A 19,053-nucleotide genomic window follows, 5' to 3' on the forward strand; every position below is an offset into this window, starting at 1 on the left:
CAGGTCTGGCGTGCTACGCCTTCAAAAAGAACTGAAAGTAAAAGGGACCTGCTGTGCATTCTGGGATACTGGAAAAGTTCTGGAAAGTTTTCTTAAAGGCACAGTATCCTGTTCTGAACCACATAATGGCAGCCTATGGGGCTTGTCTGTCCATTCCTTCCTCTCTATCATTCCAGAGGCTTTTGCTGGAAGAGGCAGGTTTCTTTCTCTATGGAAAAAGCTGGACAGGCAGTGCTGTTAGTGGTTGCTGGTGGAATTCTTTCTGGTTGAAGTACTGGACAGTGTAGCCTGTGAATATAGGCTGCATTATCTGTATTTGAAATTCTCTTTTAAATTATTTTTATTGATCCGGGGTCCGCGCACATGGGCGGGACTATTCACTAGATTATGACTATAACAGAGATACCCCTACTACAGAACTGGAGTTACAGAAAAGAAACTACTCCTTACTCTCTAAAGTGGTAGCTTGGTCGAGCAGTATGGCAGTATCGGAGGACAGTGTAAAGCATTTGTTGTACACACTCAGTCAGCAAATGGTCTCACACACTCAAGAACTGAACTCTAGGCCAATGGTTTGTATAAAATATAGAGTTGTTTTATTTTAGAACCAACAATAGGTATTAAAATATACTTTCTCAGAATGAGATGCTTTAGTTGAATACTTTGCAATATGCAATTGACTTTTGTAGGTAATAGTTAAAGTTTGTTGCAATAGGCAACACAATTTCAAACACAATAATACTTTGAGCTCAATGGGAATTTTAATTTATATGCAATTGATTACTTTCAGGATTACTTTTCTAACTCCAGGACTGGATCCTAGATCCTAGATTCAGTCCTGGGAGAGTTCTTGGAAACAAGTGAGTAAATGCGTTTTAGTTACTTTTGTATTTTTTAAGCAATCTTTTGCTATTTTAAAAGTTGACACTTGGAAACTTTTTCTGATCAAATTACCGATGTTATCCTATGGAAGGAAATTCACTTAGCAGGTAAGTGGGGTTATGGTTACTTTTTCTAGGTCAGTGTTGGATCCTGGATCCAGCACTAGTGTACCACCTGTAAGCAGTTGAGAAACTGCATTTAAGTTATACAGGCGATTTTTAAGGAATATTAATAAGTTTGCAAAATCGACACTTAAAAGAGATTTCACAGAAAAACAGTCAATGGATTCCTATGGAAGAAAATTCAAGTTACGGGTAAAGTATGTTCTCGTTACTTTTGTAATCCAGTGCTGGGCTCCTAGGATTAGTACTGGGACATCTATCTAAAACAGGTAAGTAATTATGTTTTCATAGTTGGTACGATTTTTAAAGAATATTTGTAGTTTGCAAAAATCGACACTTTGAAGAAATTTCACAGAAAAACAGTAAATGGTTTCCTATGGAAGAAAATTCAAGTTACTGGTAAGTATTGTTAAAATTACTTTTCAGGGTCAGTACTGAGCTGCAAGATGCAGCACTGAGGTCTCTCCTGATAACAGGTGAGTAAATCGGAATTAGTTGTTCGGCTGATTTTAGGTGAATATTTTAAAGTTCCAAAACTCCACACTTGATTTCCATTCAATGTTAGCCTATGGAAGAAAAGTGAGTTATTTGCTTTTAGGTAAGTACTCGACTGGCAGAGTTAAGGTTCTGGGCATAGTCGCAGGGGTCTCCCAGGGTCAGGTAGGTACAGTTGCTACACCCTCAGTGGCACAGGGGCAGCCGGGTGGAGAGGTAGTTAGACCCAATGTTATCCAATGAGAGGCAGGGGGCCTTCGGTTGGGTGCTGCAGGCGAGCAGGCCACGCGGCTGTGGGAGCTGGGCTCCTGGTCACTTGCTCAGAGCAAATGGGGAAGTAGATTAGGACATAGGTTGCACTGCCTGGGGCACTCGGGCGGCTGGGTGCAGGGTGCTTTTGAGCCGTCGGGCACTCAATGTTATTTAATGGAGATCTCGGGAAGTGAACAAAGGCTGCAGGCTCGGGGACGGAGGATCTTCAGGAGCGACCAATACTTCGAAGGGTAAGTTGGGATCTTGGAGGATAGGTAGGCACCCAGGAGTTTGGCGCAGGGGGCCGTGGGGCGCAGGGGGCCGTGGGGCGCCGGGTGCTTGGGTGTCTTTTGACGTCGGAAAATCCTACCCCCTGCTGGTCGCGGTTGGAGGGGTCCCTGGTTCTGAGGCTGCAGGCGTCGTCTGGTTCGTCGAGGAGGTTCCTTGGGCACTGGATTCCAGGTCAGAATCGCCAGGGGGACGTTCTCAGGGTCTTTATCCACTCGGGCACAGGCCGGGTTCGGCGGGTGCAGAGTGTGCTGGTTTCGCGGTTCCTGGCTGGCACCAGGGGTATTGCTGTTTGAGCAGAAACACTGCCCGTGGGAGTCCCAGTCTTGGTAGAGTCTCAAGGTGGTCAGGTCCTCCGGGGTTTTTGAGGTTGCTGACCACTGAAGGCGCCGGAGTTCCACAGGAGCAGGTTCAAGGATCAACAGGCCGGTAGGGCTGAGGCCAAGTCAGTTGATGTCGTCCTCTTGTTAGCAGCTGCCCGGCGGGTCTTCTGGTTTCTTGATCTTCTTGCTTGTTTTCGAATCGGGATCAGAGGAAGAAAGGTTCAGGGTGCCCCTAAATACAAAATTTAGGGACGTTACAGGTAGCGTGAGGGCAGGGACCAATGGGTCCCTGTCCTGGTGTGAGTACACCCCCTATCCTGCTCCTCTCCGGTGGGAGGGGGGCAGGGGCCTGGCTGTGATTGGGCAGATCTCCCCATCCTCAAGATGGCCGGAGCCCAGAGTTATGCTTCACCTCGCCTCTCCCACCTGAGGGGTGGAGTTGGCACAGGCTGGCACACCTCCCTTTCCTCACGTAGGGTTTCCCGCCAGTCTTCCCACCAGAGTGGGGGTCAGAACTGGTGGGGGCCAGTTGCTGAGAACAGCAAGTGGCCTGGAGAAGCTCACAAAGGCGGCATGCCTTTGAAGCTTCCCCCTGCCCATCCTGGGGGAGGAGACCTTGCACCTCGCCCAGGATGTACATTGTTGCAGGCCCAGGAGAGTGAGGGCTCTACACCCAGGGGTCCAGCAACATGTCTGCTGTGTGGCAGCCTAGGCAGCCTCTCGGACAAGACGTGGATTGTAGGTTAGGGTTCAGGGGGCATCTCTAAGATGCCCTCTGTAGTGCTTTTTACATTAAATCCCACATTCTGGCATCAGTGTGGGCTTAATGTTCTGGAAAGTTTGATATCAACTTGTCAGTCTTCAGTGTAGCCATTATGGTGCTGTGGAGTTTGTAATGACAACCTCCCTGCACCATATACTCTTAATGGCATCACTGCACTTACAGTGCGCAGGAATGGCCCTGGGTGCTGTAGGGACACAGGGCGCATGCACCTGTGTCCCCACCACTGGCATAGGGCACCCAGCTAGAGGGGTGGCTGATGTATGCCAGGGCAGTGGGTTTGTGGGCATGGCACTCAGGGATGTGTGCCATGTCGACTCTGTGTTTAGTTCTGTACCAGGACACTCAGCCTGCAAGGGCAGTGTGTGTGTGTGTGTGTCAGGGTACAGGGCCCCTAAGGGTGGCACAATAAGTGCTGCAGCCCTTAGGGGTGTTCTCTGGTCACAATGCCCTGAGTACCTAGGGTATCATTTACCAGGGTCTGATATGTGGCCAGAGATGCCAATTGGGTTTAGGCTTTAGTACAGTTTTTAGGGAAGGGACACAGGCCCTGGGTACCTGATTGGCAGGGACCCAGGGCACACCAAGGAAAAGTACATCCGGTATCATGCAAAAAGTGGGGGGGGGGTTACTGCAACAGAAACCCACTTCCGTACAGCACTCGCTCGGCAACACTTTCTGTCATGAGAGGACCTGGGGCCCCCGTACACCTTTCTGCCTGTGTCATTTCTGCCCCGAGTGCTGAAAAAGATCAAGCGCAATTTGGCTCAAGTAATTTTTTTTGCCCCGGACTGGGCACGAATCCTGAGCACAGCCATCGATCCTCTGATCAGACTGCCTCTTCGGGAGGATCTTCTGTTGCAGCAACAGGGGACGGTCCTCCACCCGAACCTATCCAGCCTCCACCTCCTTGCGTGGAGAGTGAGCGGCGACAGTTGACAGCTTTTTAACCTTCCACCCGAAGTCTGTAATGTCATCTTGGCTGCCAGGCATCCCTCCACTTAGATGGTATATGCCTGTCAATGGAACAAGTTTGTGGCATGGTGCACAGCAAATTCTGTGGATCCCCTCTCCGTCCTTCTTTCTGAGGTTCTTTTGTTCCTTCTTTCCTTGGTCCAGCAGGGCTCTGCCCTGGGCACCATAAAGGCTATCTGGCAGTCTGGCAGCCATTTCTGCTTTTCTTCGGCTACCGGTTCAGCCCTCTTTGTTCAAGGCCCCTATTGTTAATAGGTTCTTTAAGAGCATTATTCATCTCTTTCCTCCATCTCCTTTCATAATGCCTCAGTGGGACTTGAATCTTGTCTTGACTTACCTTATGTGTGCTACCTTCAAGCCTCTTCACACCTGTCCTTTGGGCTCCTTACTCTGAAACCTGCCTTTTCTAGTTGCCATCACCTCTGCTCGCAGAGTGAGTGAGCTTCAGGCTCTTTCTTCTAAGCCCCCTTTCTTCTCTGTGCATCCCGACGAAGTGTTGCTTAGGACGAAACCCTTGTTCCTTCTTAAAGTAGTTACGCCTTTTCACATAGGACAAATCATCACTCTGCCCACCTTTTTCCCACCTCCTCACCCTTCCAAGGGGGAGAAGAGACTCCACTGTCTGGACCCAAAACGTGCACTTTCTTTCTACCTTGACCACACAAAGATTTCCTGGGTGGACGATCAACTTTTCGTTGGCTATGTGGGTGCCAACAAAGGTCGGGCTGTCCAAAAGCATACCATCTCAAGATTGGTTGTCCTTTGTATAAAAATGTGTTACGCTTTAGCAAAAAAGGACCCTCCAGTGGGTCTACGAGCTTATTCCACTAGAACTACGGCAGCGACTCCTGCTTTGTCACGTGTAGTCCCACTAGTTGACATCTGTCAGGCGGCCACGTGGGCATCTATGCACACATGTTCACCAGACATTACTGCCTGGATAGTCAAGTCCGGAGGACTTCTTTGTCCATTCTGTCCTCCAGTACTTTCTGGTGTGAACTTGGTCCGCAGACCTTACTCCTGGTTTGGTATTGCTTGGGTATCTATTCTAAGGTAAGGAATCTGTAACTAACTGTCTTTCAGATGAACAAGTTACTTACCCTCGGTAACGATGTATCTGTAAGAGACATAGGTTAGTCATAGGTTCGAGGCATGTGGGCTGCTGAATTCATATCTGTGCATAGATCGCCGCCTAGTGTTGGGTCCGGATGTTTGCACGTTGTTGTCCTGGAAGAGTCTTCGAAGTATCCTTGGATAGGTGACTCCTCCCCTGGACTACAGTGCGCATGGGCATCCTCTCCATCCTCAGATTGTTTTTTTCCGCCATTGGGTTCGGATGTGCTATCTTAGCTCAAGTTAGGAAAATATTTGGTCGAGGCCAAAAGGCCTTTAGTTCGCGTCGGTACTGTTTATCGATCGGGTTTCGATAGAATTGTGTTAGTTTACTAACTTTCAGCACCGACTTCTTTCGCATTTACCTGACCATCGACTACTTCGACGATGGAATCCAGGACGCCATTCAAAAGGTGTCCGGTATGCAATGCGAAGTACCCACACATCGACGTCCATCCGGTGTGCAACAAATGCCTTTCGCCGGACCACGACGAATCGACATGCATGGCCTGTGCCCGGTTCCGTTCCAAGAAGACTCTAAGGAACCGAAGAGCGGCGAGACTCGAGGCGCGGCACGCGGCACCGGCCCCAACAGACATCTTCGACGAGGCCGACGTCGAAGAATTAGAAGTCATACCCTCCAGTCCCGTTTCCGAACACGACCCCGGATCGGACGAGGGCGACTAGTCACTCTTCCACAGAGGTGAAGACGACACCGAGGTAGGAGACGACGAGGAGGCCTTAGGGGCCGAAGAGAGTAGCTCCGATGATGAACAAGGCCTACCTGTTCAAACCGAAGAAACACCAGCGCCACAGCCTTTGGCTCCGGTCGAGGGATCGCCTTCGGGCCTTACCCGAGACCCATCCCGTAGTTCTTCGGCCCCACCCTCGGGCCCGGCCTCGGACGTACAGCGGCAGCCATTGCTGCATAAGCCAGCTGGTTTCCCTACCACAAAACCGAAACCGAAAGCTGCTCCGGTTCATACGAAACCGAAACTGAAAGTGGCGCTGGTCGGATCGAGGCCTTCCACGCCTTCGACGCCAGCGCAACGCGTCGGCACCGACCGCACCAAGAGGGACTTCGGTGCCGAACTGGAATCGGGCGACATCGGAGTCGACAAACGGAAAAAGGCCATCGGCACCGAGAAACCTACTCGGCTACCGACGCCAACTACACCGAGGGCAATACCGCCTGCTTCGCCTCGCGTCGCTCCCTCGACGACGCCGAAGCCTCACGTATCGAGGACGTCGACGGTGATCTCCACACCTCGACTCGAGGACCCGCCGGCACCGAAAAAATCCACGCCCGGCTCTACGAACCTGCCCGGTGCCAAAGCCTCAAAGACGCCCCAAGTGCGGCCTGCTGCGACGCAAAGCAACAAAACCACGGCGGCCCTCAAAGACCCGTCGGGTTCCGGCCCGATCGGAGCTCCAGCAACCTCTACGGGGCCAGCCAACATTAGCTTCGGCTTGCCTCCGTCAACAATCCCGAAGATGTTCCAACTCAGGACACGGGTTACCCAGACTCCGGTTCCACCGGACGAGACGTCTCCGTCACGTGTCATCGACGCCGACACTGGCAGGATGATTCTCCACGACCGAAGAATAACTTCGGAACCGCCATTGGACCCTTTCAGGATCCCACTAAAAAGGAAGCTGCCTGTGGAATCAGAACCTCTCCTTTATGAACCGTTCCATTCCTCCTACCAGGATCCACACCGGTTCTCCCCCACACGCTCCGACACGGATGCATTGGAGGACTACATGGATGACCAAGCACCCTACCATGTAGACACAGACCCTGATGACCAGCAGGACCCTGATCAAACTTGGGGCGACCCTGCAGACCCCAGTGCACCTCTCGATACACAGGACCCACAACTCTATGGGGCAAAAACATCTCCCACGGAGGATACTGCGGCGTTCAACGCTCTTATTGAACGTGCTGCAAATAACCATGGGGTACAGCTTCACTCAGATACCATCGAGGATGACTTTCTAATGGACACTTTTGCATCCTCAGAAAGACATGTAAAAACTCTGCCAATGCTGAAGGGGGTCCTCAAACCAGCTAAGGACATTTTCAAGGAACCCACCAGGGCACGAGTGATAAACCCCAGGATTGATAAAAAATACAGATCAGCACCTGGGGATCCTACTTACATCAAAGGACAATTACCACTCGACTCCATCGTCGTAGCGAATGCTCGCAAGAGGGCACACTCGCAAACGACAGGTGACGCTCCTCCCCCGGACAAAGAGTCCAAGGTGCTAGAGACCTCCGGCAAGCGAGTTGCCGCCCAGGCTGCCAACATATGGCGCATAGCCAACACTCAAGCGCTCCTCGCTCGCTACGATAGAGCGCACTATGACACCTTGGAGCAACTACTCCAACATCTCCCTGACCAGTTCAAAGAAGGTGCAGAGATTCTTATCAGAGAGGGACAGCTACTCACAAATGCTTCCATCAAATGTGCACTAGATGCTGCAGACACGGCTGCCAGGGCCATAAACACAAGCGTCATGCTGCGACGACATGCCTGGCTACGAATCTCAGGATTCAAGCCTGAGGTACAAAACAACATACTGAACCAGCCCGTCAACCCCGACTATTTATTCGGCCCCGAGGTTGACACCACCCTCGAAAAGATAAAAAAGGACACGGACACTACAAAGTCCATGGGCGCCCTCCAAACTCAGTCCTTTCGGAGCGGCTCCTTTCGTCGCCCCGGAAACAAGGGGGCAGGTAGAGGACAGGGGTCACAACAAACGTATAACAAAGGCAATACACAGACCACCTACGATAAAAACACCCGAGGTGGATATCGTGGCTCCAGTACAAAGGGCAGAGGACGTGGCTACGGCAACACCAGATCCTCCCCCAAGAACAAGCAGTGACGCCCTCTCCCTTCCTCCCGACCACATAACACCTGTCGGGGGAAGACTACAAAGGTTCCTGTCCACGTGGAACTCCATCACCACGGACAGGTGGGTCAAAGATATTGTAAAATACGGTTACTGTCTGGAGTTAACCTCCACTCCACCCACAATACCACCAAGAAACCGTCCTATGTCCTCAGAGCACTTAACGCTCTTACAGCAAGAGGTGCAAAGTATGCTTCTAAAAGGCGCTATAGAGGTCGTACCCATCCACGAGCAGGGTACGGGGGTTTACTCCCTCTACTTTTTAATTCCAAAGAAGGACGGGTCGCTCAGGCCTATATTAGACCTGAGACCCCTGAACCAGTACATTCTTTCAGAGCACTTTCACATGCTCACCCTACAGCAAGTCCTTCCGCTTCTCAAGCAGGGAGACTTCCTAGCCTCACTGGACCTCAAGGATGCGTACTTTCACATACCCATCCACCCCTCACACAAAAAATACCTCAGGTTCACTGTTCAGGGGCAGCACTATCAGTTCAAAGTCCTTCCCTTCGGCGTGACAACAGCACCCAGGGTTTTCACGAAGTGCCTAGCTACGGTGGCAGCACATTTACGGAGGCAGCATATACACGTCTACCCCTACCTAGACGACTGGCTCGTTCAAGCGAAGTCAGCCCAGCAATGTGCCAGCCACATGTCCCGCACCATTCACCTTCTTCACAGTCTGGGATTCTCACTAAATTACCCAAAGTCCCATCTCCAGCCCGCACACGTACAACAGTACCTAGGTGCGACTATAGACACTCTGGCGGCCACAGCTCAGCCAAATTTAGTGAGGATCAACAGCATACAACTGCTGATCTCCAAGTTCAAACCCAATCACTCGCTTCCAGCGCGAGTGTTTATGCAGTTGATAGGCATGATGGCCTCCTGCATCTTCATAGTCCCGCACGCGAGGTTACATATGCGCCCACTTCAGGAGTGCCTAGCACGTCAGTGGAATCAGGCTCAAGGACAGTTGAAAGACCTAGTGTTGGTGAGCGGTCGGGCATACAACTCTCTGCATTGGTGGAATCCACAAAACCTTTGCAAGGGCCGACCATTCCAAGAGCCTGTTCCACAAATAGTACTGACAGCGGACGCGTCTCTCCAGGGATGGGGAGCTCATGTACTCCACTACACAGTGCAGGGACTATGGACTACACAACAAAAGAAGATGCACATCAACCTTCTGGAACTGATGGCAATCTTCCTGGCCATGAAGGCATTCAAAGTACATCTGTGCAACAAAGTCGTATTGATCCGGACGGACAACATGACTGCCATGTACTACATACAGAAGCAGGGAGGAACACACTCTCCACAGTTGTCTCATCTGGCTCAGAGCATGTGGAAGTGGGCCATTCAAAGGAACATGTTCCTCATGGCGGAACACCTCCCTGGCAAGGACAACCAGATGGCGGATCTGCTCAGCAGACACAGCCACCAGATGCACGAGTGGGAGTTACACCCATCAGTACTCCAACCGTACTTCCAGCAGTGGGGTCATCCAGAGCTAGACCTATTCGCGACAAGCGAAAACGCAAAATGCCAAAGCTTCGCCGCCAGATTCCCACATCCGCAGTCGCAGGGCAATGCGATATGGATGAACTGGTCCGGCAGATTTGCGTACGCTTTTCCCCCAGCGCCGTTGATACCGCTGGTAGCTCGCAAACTACGACAACACTCCCTGACACTCGTCCTAGTTGCTCCCACGTGGGCACGCCAGCCGTGGTACACCACCTTCCTCGAACTTTCCGTGGTGCCGCATCAAAGGCTGCGGATCAAACCCGCGCATTTGACGCAGAACCATGGAGAGGTTCAGCACCCAGATCCGCAACAGCTGAACCTGGCGATCTGGCTCCTGAAGTCCTAGAGTTTGGCTATCTCAACCTGCCACCTGACTGTATGGACATCATCAAGGAGGCCAGGAGACCCACTACCAGGGCTTGCTATGCAGCCAAATGGAAAAGGTTCGTCATTTATTGCGGTAATAATGACATCAACCCGCTGGACGCATCCATCCACAACATCATTTGTTACCTCTTACACCTATACCGATGCAATCTGGCGTACACCTCTATACGTGTCCATTTGACCGCAATATCAGCCTATCTGCAAACCAGGCAGCACCTCTCTCTATTCAGAGTGCCTGCCATCAAAGCATTCTTGGAAGGGCTCAAACGAGTCATTCCACCTAGTCACCCACCGGCTCCAATGTGGAACCTCAACTTGGTCCTCACACGCCTGATGGGTCCACCCTTTGAACCCCTACACTCATGCGAGATTCAATTCCTTACCTGGAAAGTGGCCTTCCTAGTAGCGATCACTTCCCTCAGAAGAGTTAGTGAACTCCAGGCACTAACCGTTCAAGAGCCATTTATTCAGGTTCACGCCAACAGGGTCGTACTACGTACCAACCCCAAATTCATGCCCAAGGTAATATCGCAGTTCCACATGAATCAGACTATTGAACTGCCCGTTTTCTTCCAAAACCCACAAACTGTTGCAGAAAGGGCACTACATACACTAGATGTACGGAGGGCCCTCATGTACTACATCGACAGGACTAAACCATTCAGGAAGACAAAACAACTGTTCGTTGCCTTTGCCCCACACCACAAAGGTAACGCCATCTCCAAAGCAGGGATAGCCAGATGGATAGTTAAGTGTATTCAAATCTGTTATCAAAAGGCAAAACGCACATTAACTATTCCACCACGAGCCCACTCAACACGTAAGTTGGGGGCTTCCATGGCCTTCCTAGGAAATATTCCCCTGCATGATATATGCAGAGCAGCCACATGGTCCACTACACACACATTTACAAAACACTATTGTGTAGATGTGCAGTCAAAACAGCAGGCAGCTGTAGGACAGGCTGTTCTCAAGACACTTTTTCAGACCGCTGCAGCTGGCACGGGTAGCCGCCGCTAATAGAGGGCACTGCTATGTATTCTATGCACAGATATGAATTCAGCAGCCCACATGCCTCGAACTGAATATGCTACTTACCAGTATGCATCTGTTCTTGGCATGTAGGGCTGCTGACATTCATATCGCCCTCCCTCCTCCCCGGCGCCTGTCGCAGCTGCAGCTCTCAGAATTACTGCAAGCATGGTCATCACTTTCTGTATCTACTCCATCACTGCCACAATGGCGAAAAACAATCTGAGGATGGAGAGGATGCCCATGCGCACTGTAGTCCAGGGGAGGAGTCACCTATCCAAGGATACTTCGAAGACTCTTCCAGGACAACAACGTGCAAACATCCGGACCCAACACTAGGCGGCGATCTATGCACAGATATGAATGTCGGCAGCCCTACATGCCAAGAACAGATGCATACTGGTAAGTAGCATATTCAATTCCTTACCACCCCGCCCATCCTCCCTGCTCTGTGAACTGATTTCTGGGGATAGAGACTCCCTTACAGGGCCCTAGTTTTGGCGACCCAGTGGTCAGTGTCTTTCATGGCTCTGCGTTTCTGGCGTGGAAAGTCGTTTCAGAACTGACAGCGCGCAGGGGCGGCATCTAAGTAGGCACCGCGACGTCTTTGTGACGAACACGACGCCGGCGACGGACGCGGAGTCGACTGACTCCACCTAGAGACTTGTAGGGGTACTGCTAAGAGAAAAAATTCTCTGGATCCGGTCTGACACCTGTGGGTAATTTTAAGGTAAGTTTTCTATAACTAACCTATGTCTCTTACAGATACATATTTACCGAAGGTAAGTAACTTGTTCTTCACATTCCTGTAACTAGATGATTGATTAATAAAACTCCATTCATTTTAAAAAGCCAGAAACTTACAAAATTGAGGATAATCTGCCTACATGTAATTGTAAATCTCCATTGTGGTAATTGTTATAAACAAACCACCCTCCTCAGCAAATCGTTTATAATGATGTAAATGATCTGAAGCAACTGCTGGTGCAAACGATTGTGGAATGATGCAGATACTATCTCCGTCAACGATGCAGTGTTGAGTTTCATATTTACAGGGCTGCTGACTGTCTAGCTCTCTTCCCCTAATTTTCTTTTTTTCCTTCTTTTAATTAACTGGTGAGTAAAGTTAACTTCAGTTTTGATAGCTGTAGAGCAATTGAAATTCTGAATTGTACTATATTGTTAAAAAGAAATAACAGATTAATTTCGGCAGTAGCTTTCACATAGTATGTAATGAATCACTTCATTTAGAAATCTCTATTTAAAAACATGTTTATTATACCAAGCTAAGCATAGAGATATTGCGTAACTAATTAACCAATCATTCTTTCTAATTGTAAGAAAAAGGCAAACGTACTTTATGGTCTCATCAGTCTGTCTCTTCTCCCTATAGCAATATGCGACACTGAGCCCGAGGAGCCTATCAGAAAAAGTTTCTCCATTTGGGAAAAAGGAGAAAGTGATGAAGATCCAGAACCAATTTACATTCCCAAACCATCTGTCTGCGAACCCGCCCACTCTGGTACACTAGAATACATATCATCTACCAGAAGCAAACCTGGACGCATTTACACCCCAAAACCGAATCCTGTGGTAAGAAAAAAGGAACAGTATTTTCGGTTCTGGAAGGAGTTTACCAGTGTTCAGTTAGGACTTAAAGTTAGATACAGTGGTATAGGCCTCTGTGAGCCACCAGGATCTTTGTATATTGTTAAAGAACATGCTCCACAGTCATTTTGGAAATCCTCCTTTCCATTTACTTGATATTGCACTAGTTCACCTTTCACTTATTGGTCTATCTAATCATCTGTTTACTATGAAGGTGTCACTGATAGCTATTAATTTATATAAGGACTGCTTGCAGTTTGTTTCTAAGTTATTGCCAAACTAAGTGTGAATGCAAGCTGAGTTCATACAAATTAACTAAGATTCGGCTGATTTTACACTGAGTTGCTTGTCATAACAACTGGCACTTGGGAGGGCAAACTTCTATTCCCTATGGTCTTTAGTGTACGAGTAAAGGAGGAAAGTAGAACAGACAGCTGCATTGTGCAAGCAAGGAAAGCACTGACGAAAAGAAAGGCCATTGTTTACAAGGAGCAAAGCCTCAAATGGGTTGTGATGCTTCTCCTCCCCCCCTCAACAATAGTAATAAACCAAATAAAATACTCTGCTTGTCTTCAGGTATGGTTTTTGGAAAACATTTTGTGTCTATTTGTTTTAGAAGAAGGTATATAATCAAAGGCAGCATGCAAGGGTTTAAGTTTGTGCAGTAAAGTAAGATCACATTAAAGAGGCCTCATGATTATTAGTGTTTCCTGTGTAAAGTACTTTTAACATGCAACCCTTGTGAAGCAGTAAACTTCGTTTTTTCTCATGTAAGTTTAGATATACTGTGATAAAACGTGTCAATTTGTATATTAACGCAGACGCTCTAAAAAACTTTGTTCATGTTATTGTTCCCAACTGTATTGCATAGATAGATATATATTTACTCATGTTTGTAGCATGAGTGGCTGTAGATACACATGCTCTGCATACTCCTGCCAGAATATTTGCAAATATTTTTTGTTTGAAGAAGTCGGGGGTCACAAGACCTATTATGACTCCACACCTGGTCCACAATGAACCAGCACACTGGGTTCACTTCAGATTCTTTTCTTCTGCCATTGGGCTCAGACATGGAGAATGCTGCTCTGTGATTAATGTGTTAACTGGTGCTTTTACTCCTGTGTTCCAGTGACTCATCCTTCTAACCCTACATTGATAACAGTGCTACTGCACCACCGAAAACATAAGCACGTAACACCAGACTTCGAATCCGATGATCACTGACCTGTACACCTCAAGACTCCACGGGTTCAAGCTGCCATCCTTAACTAGCCTTGAGTTATCACTGAAGCTTCTTGGAGAATGCATGTAGAGAAAAGGTATGGAAAGTATATCCTTACAATTCTGCCGTAGGTGTAATACCAAATAACCCTGGAGTGATCATCAGGAGGTCTGCAACCACTGACTTTTCAAGTCCATGTAGAGACTTCCTGCAAAGAGGAAGAGGAAGCTTGGCTCTCCAGCATTCTGGTCTGACAGACAGATGAAAGTCTAAAGGCCATCTTGTCTGAAGGCTCTGACATGGTAGTGGAAGTCTAGTTCTTCTAGCCAGTGGTGCAGTGCAAGCGGGCCGAAGACTATTTCGACTCCACTGTCCTGCAAGGTCAGTCGCCCATCGATGGTGACAGAGCACAACTCCTGTGGGAGTCTGACATCGATCCCCAAACAACATAAACCTTTGGGTTTCGCTCCACCAACCAGGATGCCCTGGACTCAGGCTGGTCCAACATCTACAAAGACCCCGAAAAAAGGCTCTGTGCTGCGCTTCAATGCTACCAAGCCAAAATTAATGCCAAAAGCTTCTTCATATCGTGTATCAGAGCCTGCTCTGAAGCACCCCTCGAAGTCATACACCACGGAAGGGACGATCTTATGGAAGCTATCAGAGGTCCAGGTTTTAAAGCAGGAGCTTTCATCCATCCAGACACAGGCAAAATTCTTACAAAACGTCTGGTTCTAGAACCCATCTGGATTCATAAAAAAACACCAGCTGACCTTCAAAGATTAGACCCTACCAGTCCACCAACTCCCACAAGGGGCAGAGATTCAGAAACAAACGCCATTCTATTACCACCATTGCAGCCCACACTTCCTACTCCACCACCGCCTCCTGAACTCTGAGTCAAAGTTTTGATTTGATTTTTAGCTTTTATATAGCGCACGATTGCCCGAGGGCGTCTAGGCGCTTATACCAGCAAGTTCAGTAAGGTGCCGAAGGAACTGTCGAGACCAAGTTAATTGGCAAAGAGCTAGGTTTTTAATGATTTCCTAAACACTAACAGTGTAGGGCTGTTCTTTATGCTGGCTGGAAGTGAGTTCCATGTGTTGACTGTCCCTAACAGAAAGCTTCTTCCACCCCATCTTGTTTTCTTGACCCGTGGGGTTTGTAAGAGTTTATTGTGAACCGATCTTAGATTTCCGGAAGGCGCATACCAGTTCAGATGCTTCTTCAGAAATTGAGGACCAGCGCCATGCAGGGTCTTAAACGCTAGGCATTGGGATTTGAACTTGATCCTTTTTTCTACTGGGAGCCAGTGCAGAGTTCTAAGACAGTAGGAGACTGTCTGGGACCTGGGGATGTCCAGCAATAGTCAGGCTGCTGCATTTTGGAGGCGCTGTAGCTTCTGCAATAACTGTGTTTGGATACCCATATACAAGGCATTACCATAATCCAGTCTGGACAGCGCAGAGAATCGTGAGGGACAAAAGTAGGGACCTTCCGGATCATTTTTAGAATGAAAAAGATAGAAGAGGTGAGTGTGTTGATCTGGTTCTTATATGTCATTAAAGATGAAACCTGAGTTTTTCGCCTTCTGCACTGGAGCGAGAAATTTTCCTAGACAAGACGGACACCATCTGGGTGACCAGAGGGAGTTATCTGTACCAAACAGTCTGACCTCAGTTTGGCCGCCGTTAAGTTTTAGGAAGTTAGATCTCATCCACTGGTTTAACTGTGTCATGCAAATGTTGAAGCGATCTGCAGTTTCTTCAACGTTGCTTCACACCGAGACCACAAGCTGGGTGTCATCCACGTATGATACCACTGAGAAGCCATGGCATCTGATGATTGTGGCTATCGTAGACACGTAAAGATTAAAGAGCGTAGGGATCAGGGACGAACCATGTGGCACCGCGCAGGGGAGTTTAAATTGCTCGGACGCAAATACTCCCGACTTTACTTATTGAACTCTGTCTGAGAGGAATGATGTCAGCAACATAAGGGTTGAGTGTCTGATTTCCATGCTAGAGAGCCTGTTGGCTAATATTTTATGATTCACTGTGTCAGATGCCGCCAATAGATCTAACAGGATGAAGGTGGCCTTACCCCCGGCGTCCAGTATAGCTCTCAGTTCTTCTGCTGCAATGACCAGGGCTGTCTCTGTGCTGTGCACCCCCTGGAATCCGTATTGTGAGGTGTCTAGAAGGTCCGAGGCAGAGATGAATGCTGTACGCTGTATGTTTAATATTTTTCCAGTACTTCAGCCGGGAAGAGTATTCTGGCAATAGGTCTATAACTGCTAGGATCTGCTGGATCAAGATTGTTTTTTTTTAGGAGTGAAAGAATCGATGTAATTTTCCAGGCATCAGGGAAAGTGTCTGAACGAATTATCTCCTTGTAAATCAATGTTAGTTGTTCACTGATGGCATCCGGTACCAGGTGCAATATTTTAGGAGTACAGGGGTCGGAAGGGGCCCCTGAATTGGAAGACTTTCCCACCTGGATGATCGGCTCCGTGGAGGGGGGAGGGGGGGAGCGTAAACACATACGAAGGGGGAGGAGCAATGACTGCGAGAGAGTTCTCATGTTATTTCATCATAATCCGTGAAGGATTTTTACACGGTCTCTACTTTGTCTTTAAAAAACTGAGCCAATACGTTACAGAATTCAGCACTACTTTCCAGCCTTGGTGGCTCAGGGGATTTGATTGGACTTTTAGTTGTAGCAAAAAGCTCTCTGCTGGAGTTTTTTGCTTGTAAAAACTTTGTTGAGAAGTATTTACTTTTTTCTTCTATTATCAATTTTTTGTAGTTCGATAGTGACTGAGCATATTGTGATTTTAACATGGGGTCGTAATTTGTTCTCCACTGCCTCTCTAGTCTTCTACAGACTTGTTTCTGATCTCTTAATATTGCGGAAAACCATGGTTAGGAGGGATTTGTCTGCCTGGAAAGAAAGGTCTTAGTTGGTGCTAGTGGGTCAACTGCTATTTTGATCCAGGTAGAGAGCCTGTGAGCAGCAGTATTGGCATCGGTATTAAGATCTGGCTTTGAGCAGGAAAGGGATATATGTAAAGTGCCTGAATCGATGTTCCTCCCCAATCTCGAGCTTTGGAGGGGACAGGTGGGTTGTGCGGTCCCGGGGAGTACTGATCTATGCTTAATGAGAACCTTATGGTCTGACCATGGTACCGGCAAACACTTTGTCAACCTTCAAGGAAGCATTTGAGGTGAAAATGCAATCTAATGTCACTGACTATGAGCCGGGAATTCCTTACTAACACAGAAAACCCCTATGATGAGCCATTAAGACCCCGGGACAGAGATGATCCCGGGAGTACTATTTGTAGTTCCTCAAGACTACCCTGTCCTCTTGCCCTACCCTCCCAAACAATTTTCTCCTGATGGTACTACTTTACACCATTTGGTAATGCAGCAAGCTGCACAGCACCATTAGGTCAAATTACTTTAATGAAAGATGAGGAGGATGACACCCAAGGCCTCACACTTCTGAGGATCTTCTGTGCAGGGTTCAACTTCAACTGCAGTACCTACTCCAAGGTGCGCCTGTGATGAAAACGCTTAAACAGCTGACACTGATCACTGCTATTGAGCGTGCTCACATTGACAGCCCACATTGGCTTTGGAAAGGCTTCAGCATCAGTGCCTCAAAACCTAGTGACACCCTCTTTGTCTCAAACTCCGAAACACCTTTGGTACCAAAGTAAACTCCGAAGTTGACTCCAAAGCAGGCATCAACACAACCAGCTAAATCTAGTGAGTTGATGCTCTCATGAGACTGCCTAATTAGCCTGTTGCAAGCAGAGGAAAACATACATATATTCTCAATCAGGCTAGATACTTGTGTTTGAATGGAGGCTCACCTTTGACGTGGTTATATCGGAGGAATTAAAATGTTCCTCATACCATAAGAAACAAAAGCAGCCTAGAGACACCATTTCGACTCCTCAAGTGCAGTCACCACCACATTTGCCTTTTTCTCAACCATCTCTTCTTTGACAGTGAGCATAAGCTACATCCCTACGATCCCTACAGTGAAACTATTCTAACTAGTAAATGAGATGACACTCGGGAGTCCCATCTTTAGAGGCATATCCAGTGAAAGCTTTACTTCTGATGACAGCATAGCATATCACCCCTCAATCCAGCTGGTGGCATATCAGCACAAGGTCACACTGCATGTGATCTAGGAGGATGACAATTTTCTAGTAGAAATACTGTCCGAGACTGAATGATCTGCCCACATTGAAGATCATGACCAAAATGTTGCAATTGAAAATTTCAAAGACCAGATAAAACCCAGGTTTGTAACTCTGAAGGTCGAAAATAAGTAAAAGGCGGAATGGAAGGACCCCTTGTACATCAGACTCCATTTAGAATGACCATACATTGTGCCATTACCACACAACTGTGCAGCCTTAACTGTTCTTTAAACAACACAATGTGAGAGGATGGATATGGAAATATCAGTTATTGTGTCTCTTCAAACACACAGGAGTCTCAGAGGTGGTATCGCGCTCTGGATAGAAAGCTTGACGCTGGTGACATAAAGAGGAGAAGTGAAGCATGGTGCTGGTGTTACTTGGTTATGGTGTTGGTAAGAGTAGATGGGAAATCTCAGCAATGGTATCACTATGAGGAGGTAGGAAGCTGCGTCACTGTATGTTAGCAATCTTGGTGCTAATGACAGAGAAGGTAAATAACGGGGTGAATGGAGTGATTTTGGGGCCTGGGTAAGATGCAGGGGATAAGGAATAATGATAGAGTAATACAAGGAACAACAGGTAGAAATGGGGCTACAAGAGAAGTATACAGAGAAAAATGGGAGTATATAATGGAGAGTGTTGAGCAAATAGAAGGTTGTGGACAGTTACCAGAAAGAAAGTTAGAGTATTGCATAGATACAAAATAGAATGTAGGGGCTGAGAGGAGAGCAAAAGGGAAAATGCATAGATAACAGGGAGTTAGGAAAAGTGGGAAGGGTAGAGAGACCGAAAAAATGGAAAGGGAAGAGGAAGTATGGTGAAGTGAAGAAATATAGGATAGGCGACAGAGGTAGGAGAGGGACACCAGAATAAAAACATAGGGGAGAGAAGAGTCG

The 19,053-nt window shown here is 48.0% G+C and overlaps 1 protein-coding gene across 5 annotated transcripts in view; it reads left to right on the plus strand.

Moving 5' to 3' along the window:
• Nucleotides 1–19,053, plus strand: part of MGA (MAX dimerization protein MGA) — a 1,048,942-nt gene that overhangs the window by 475,090 nt on the left and 554,799 nt on the right. For all 5 annotated transcript variants that reach the window (XM_085627074.1, XM_085627072.1, XM_085627075.1 and 2 more), the window contains exon 10: nt 12,496–12,695. In XM_085627074.1, the coding sequence (XP_085483200.1) occupies nt 12,496–12,695 (200 nt within the window). The remainder of the gene's footprint in view (nt 1–12,495; nt 12,696–19,053) is intronic.

This window comes from Triturus cristatus, chromosome 9 (assembly GCF_964204655.1).
Source record: "Triturus cristatus chromosome 9, aTriCri1.1, whole genome shotgun sequence".
NCBI classification, from domain to species: domain Eukaryota; kingdom Metazoa; phylum Chordata; class Amphibia; order Caudata; family Salamandridae; genus Triturus; species Triturus cristatus.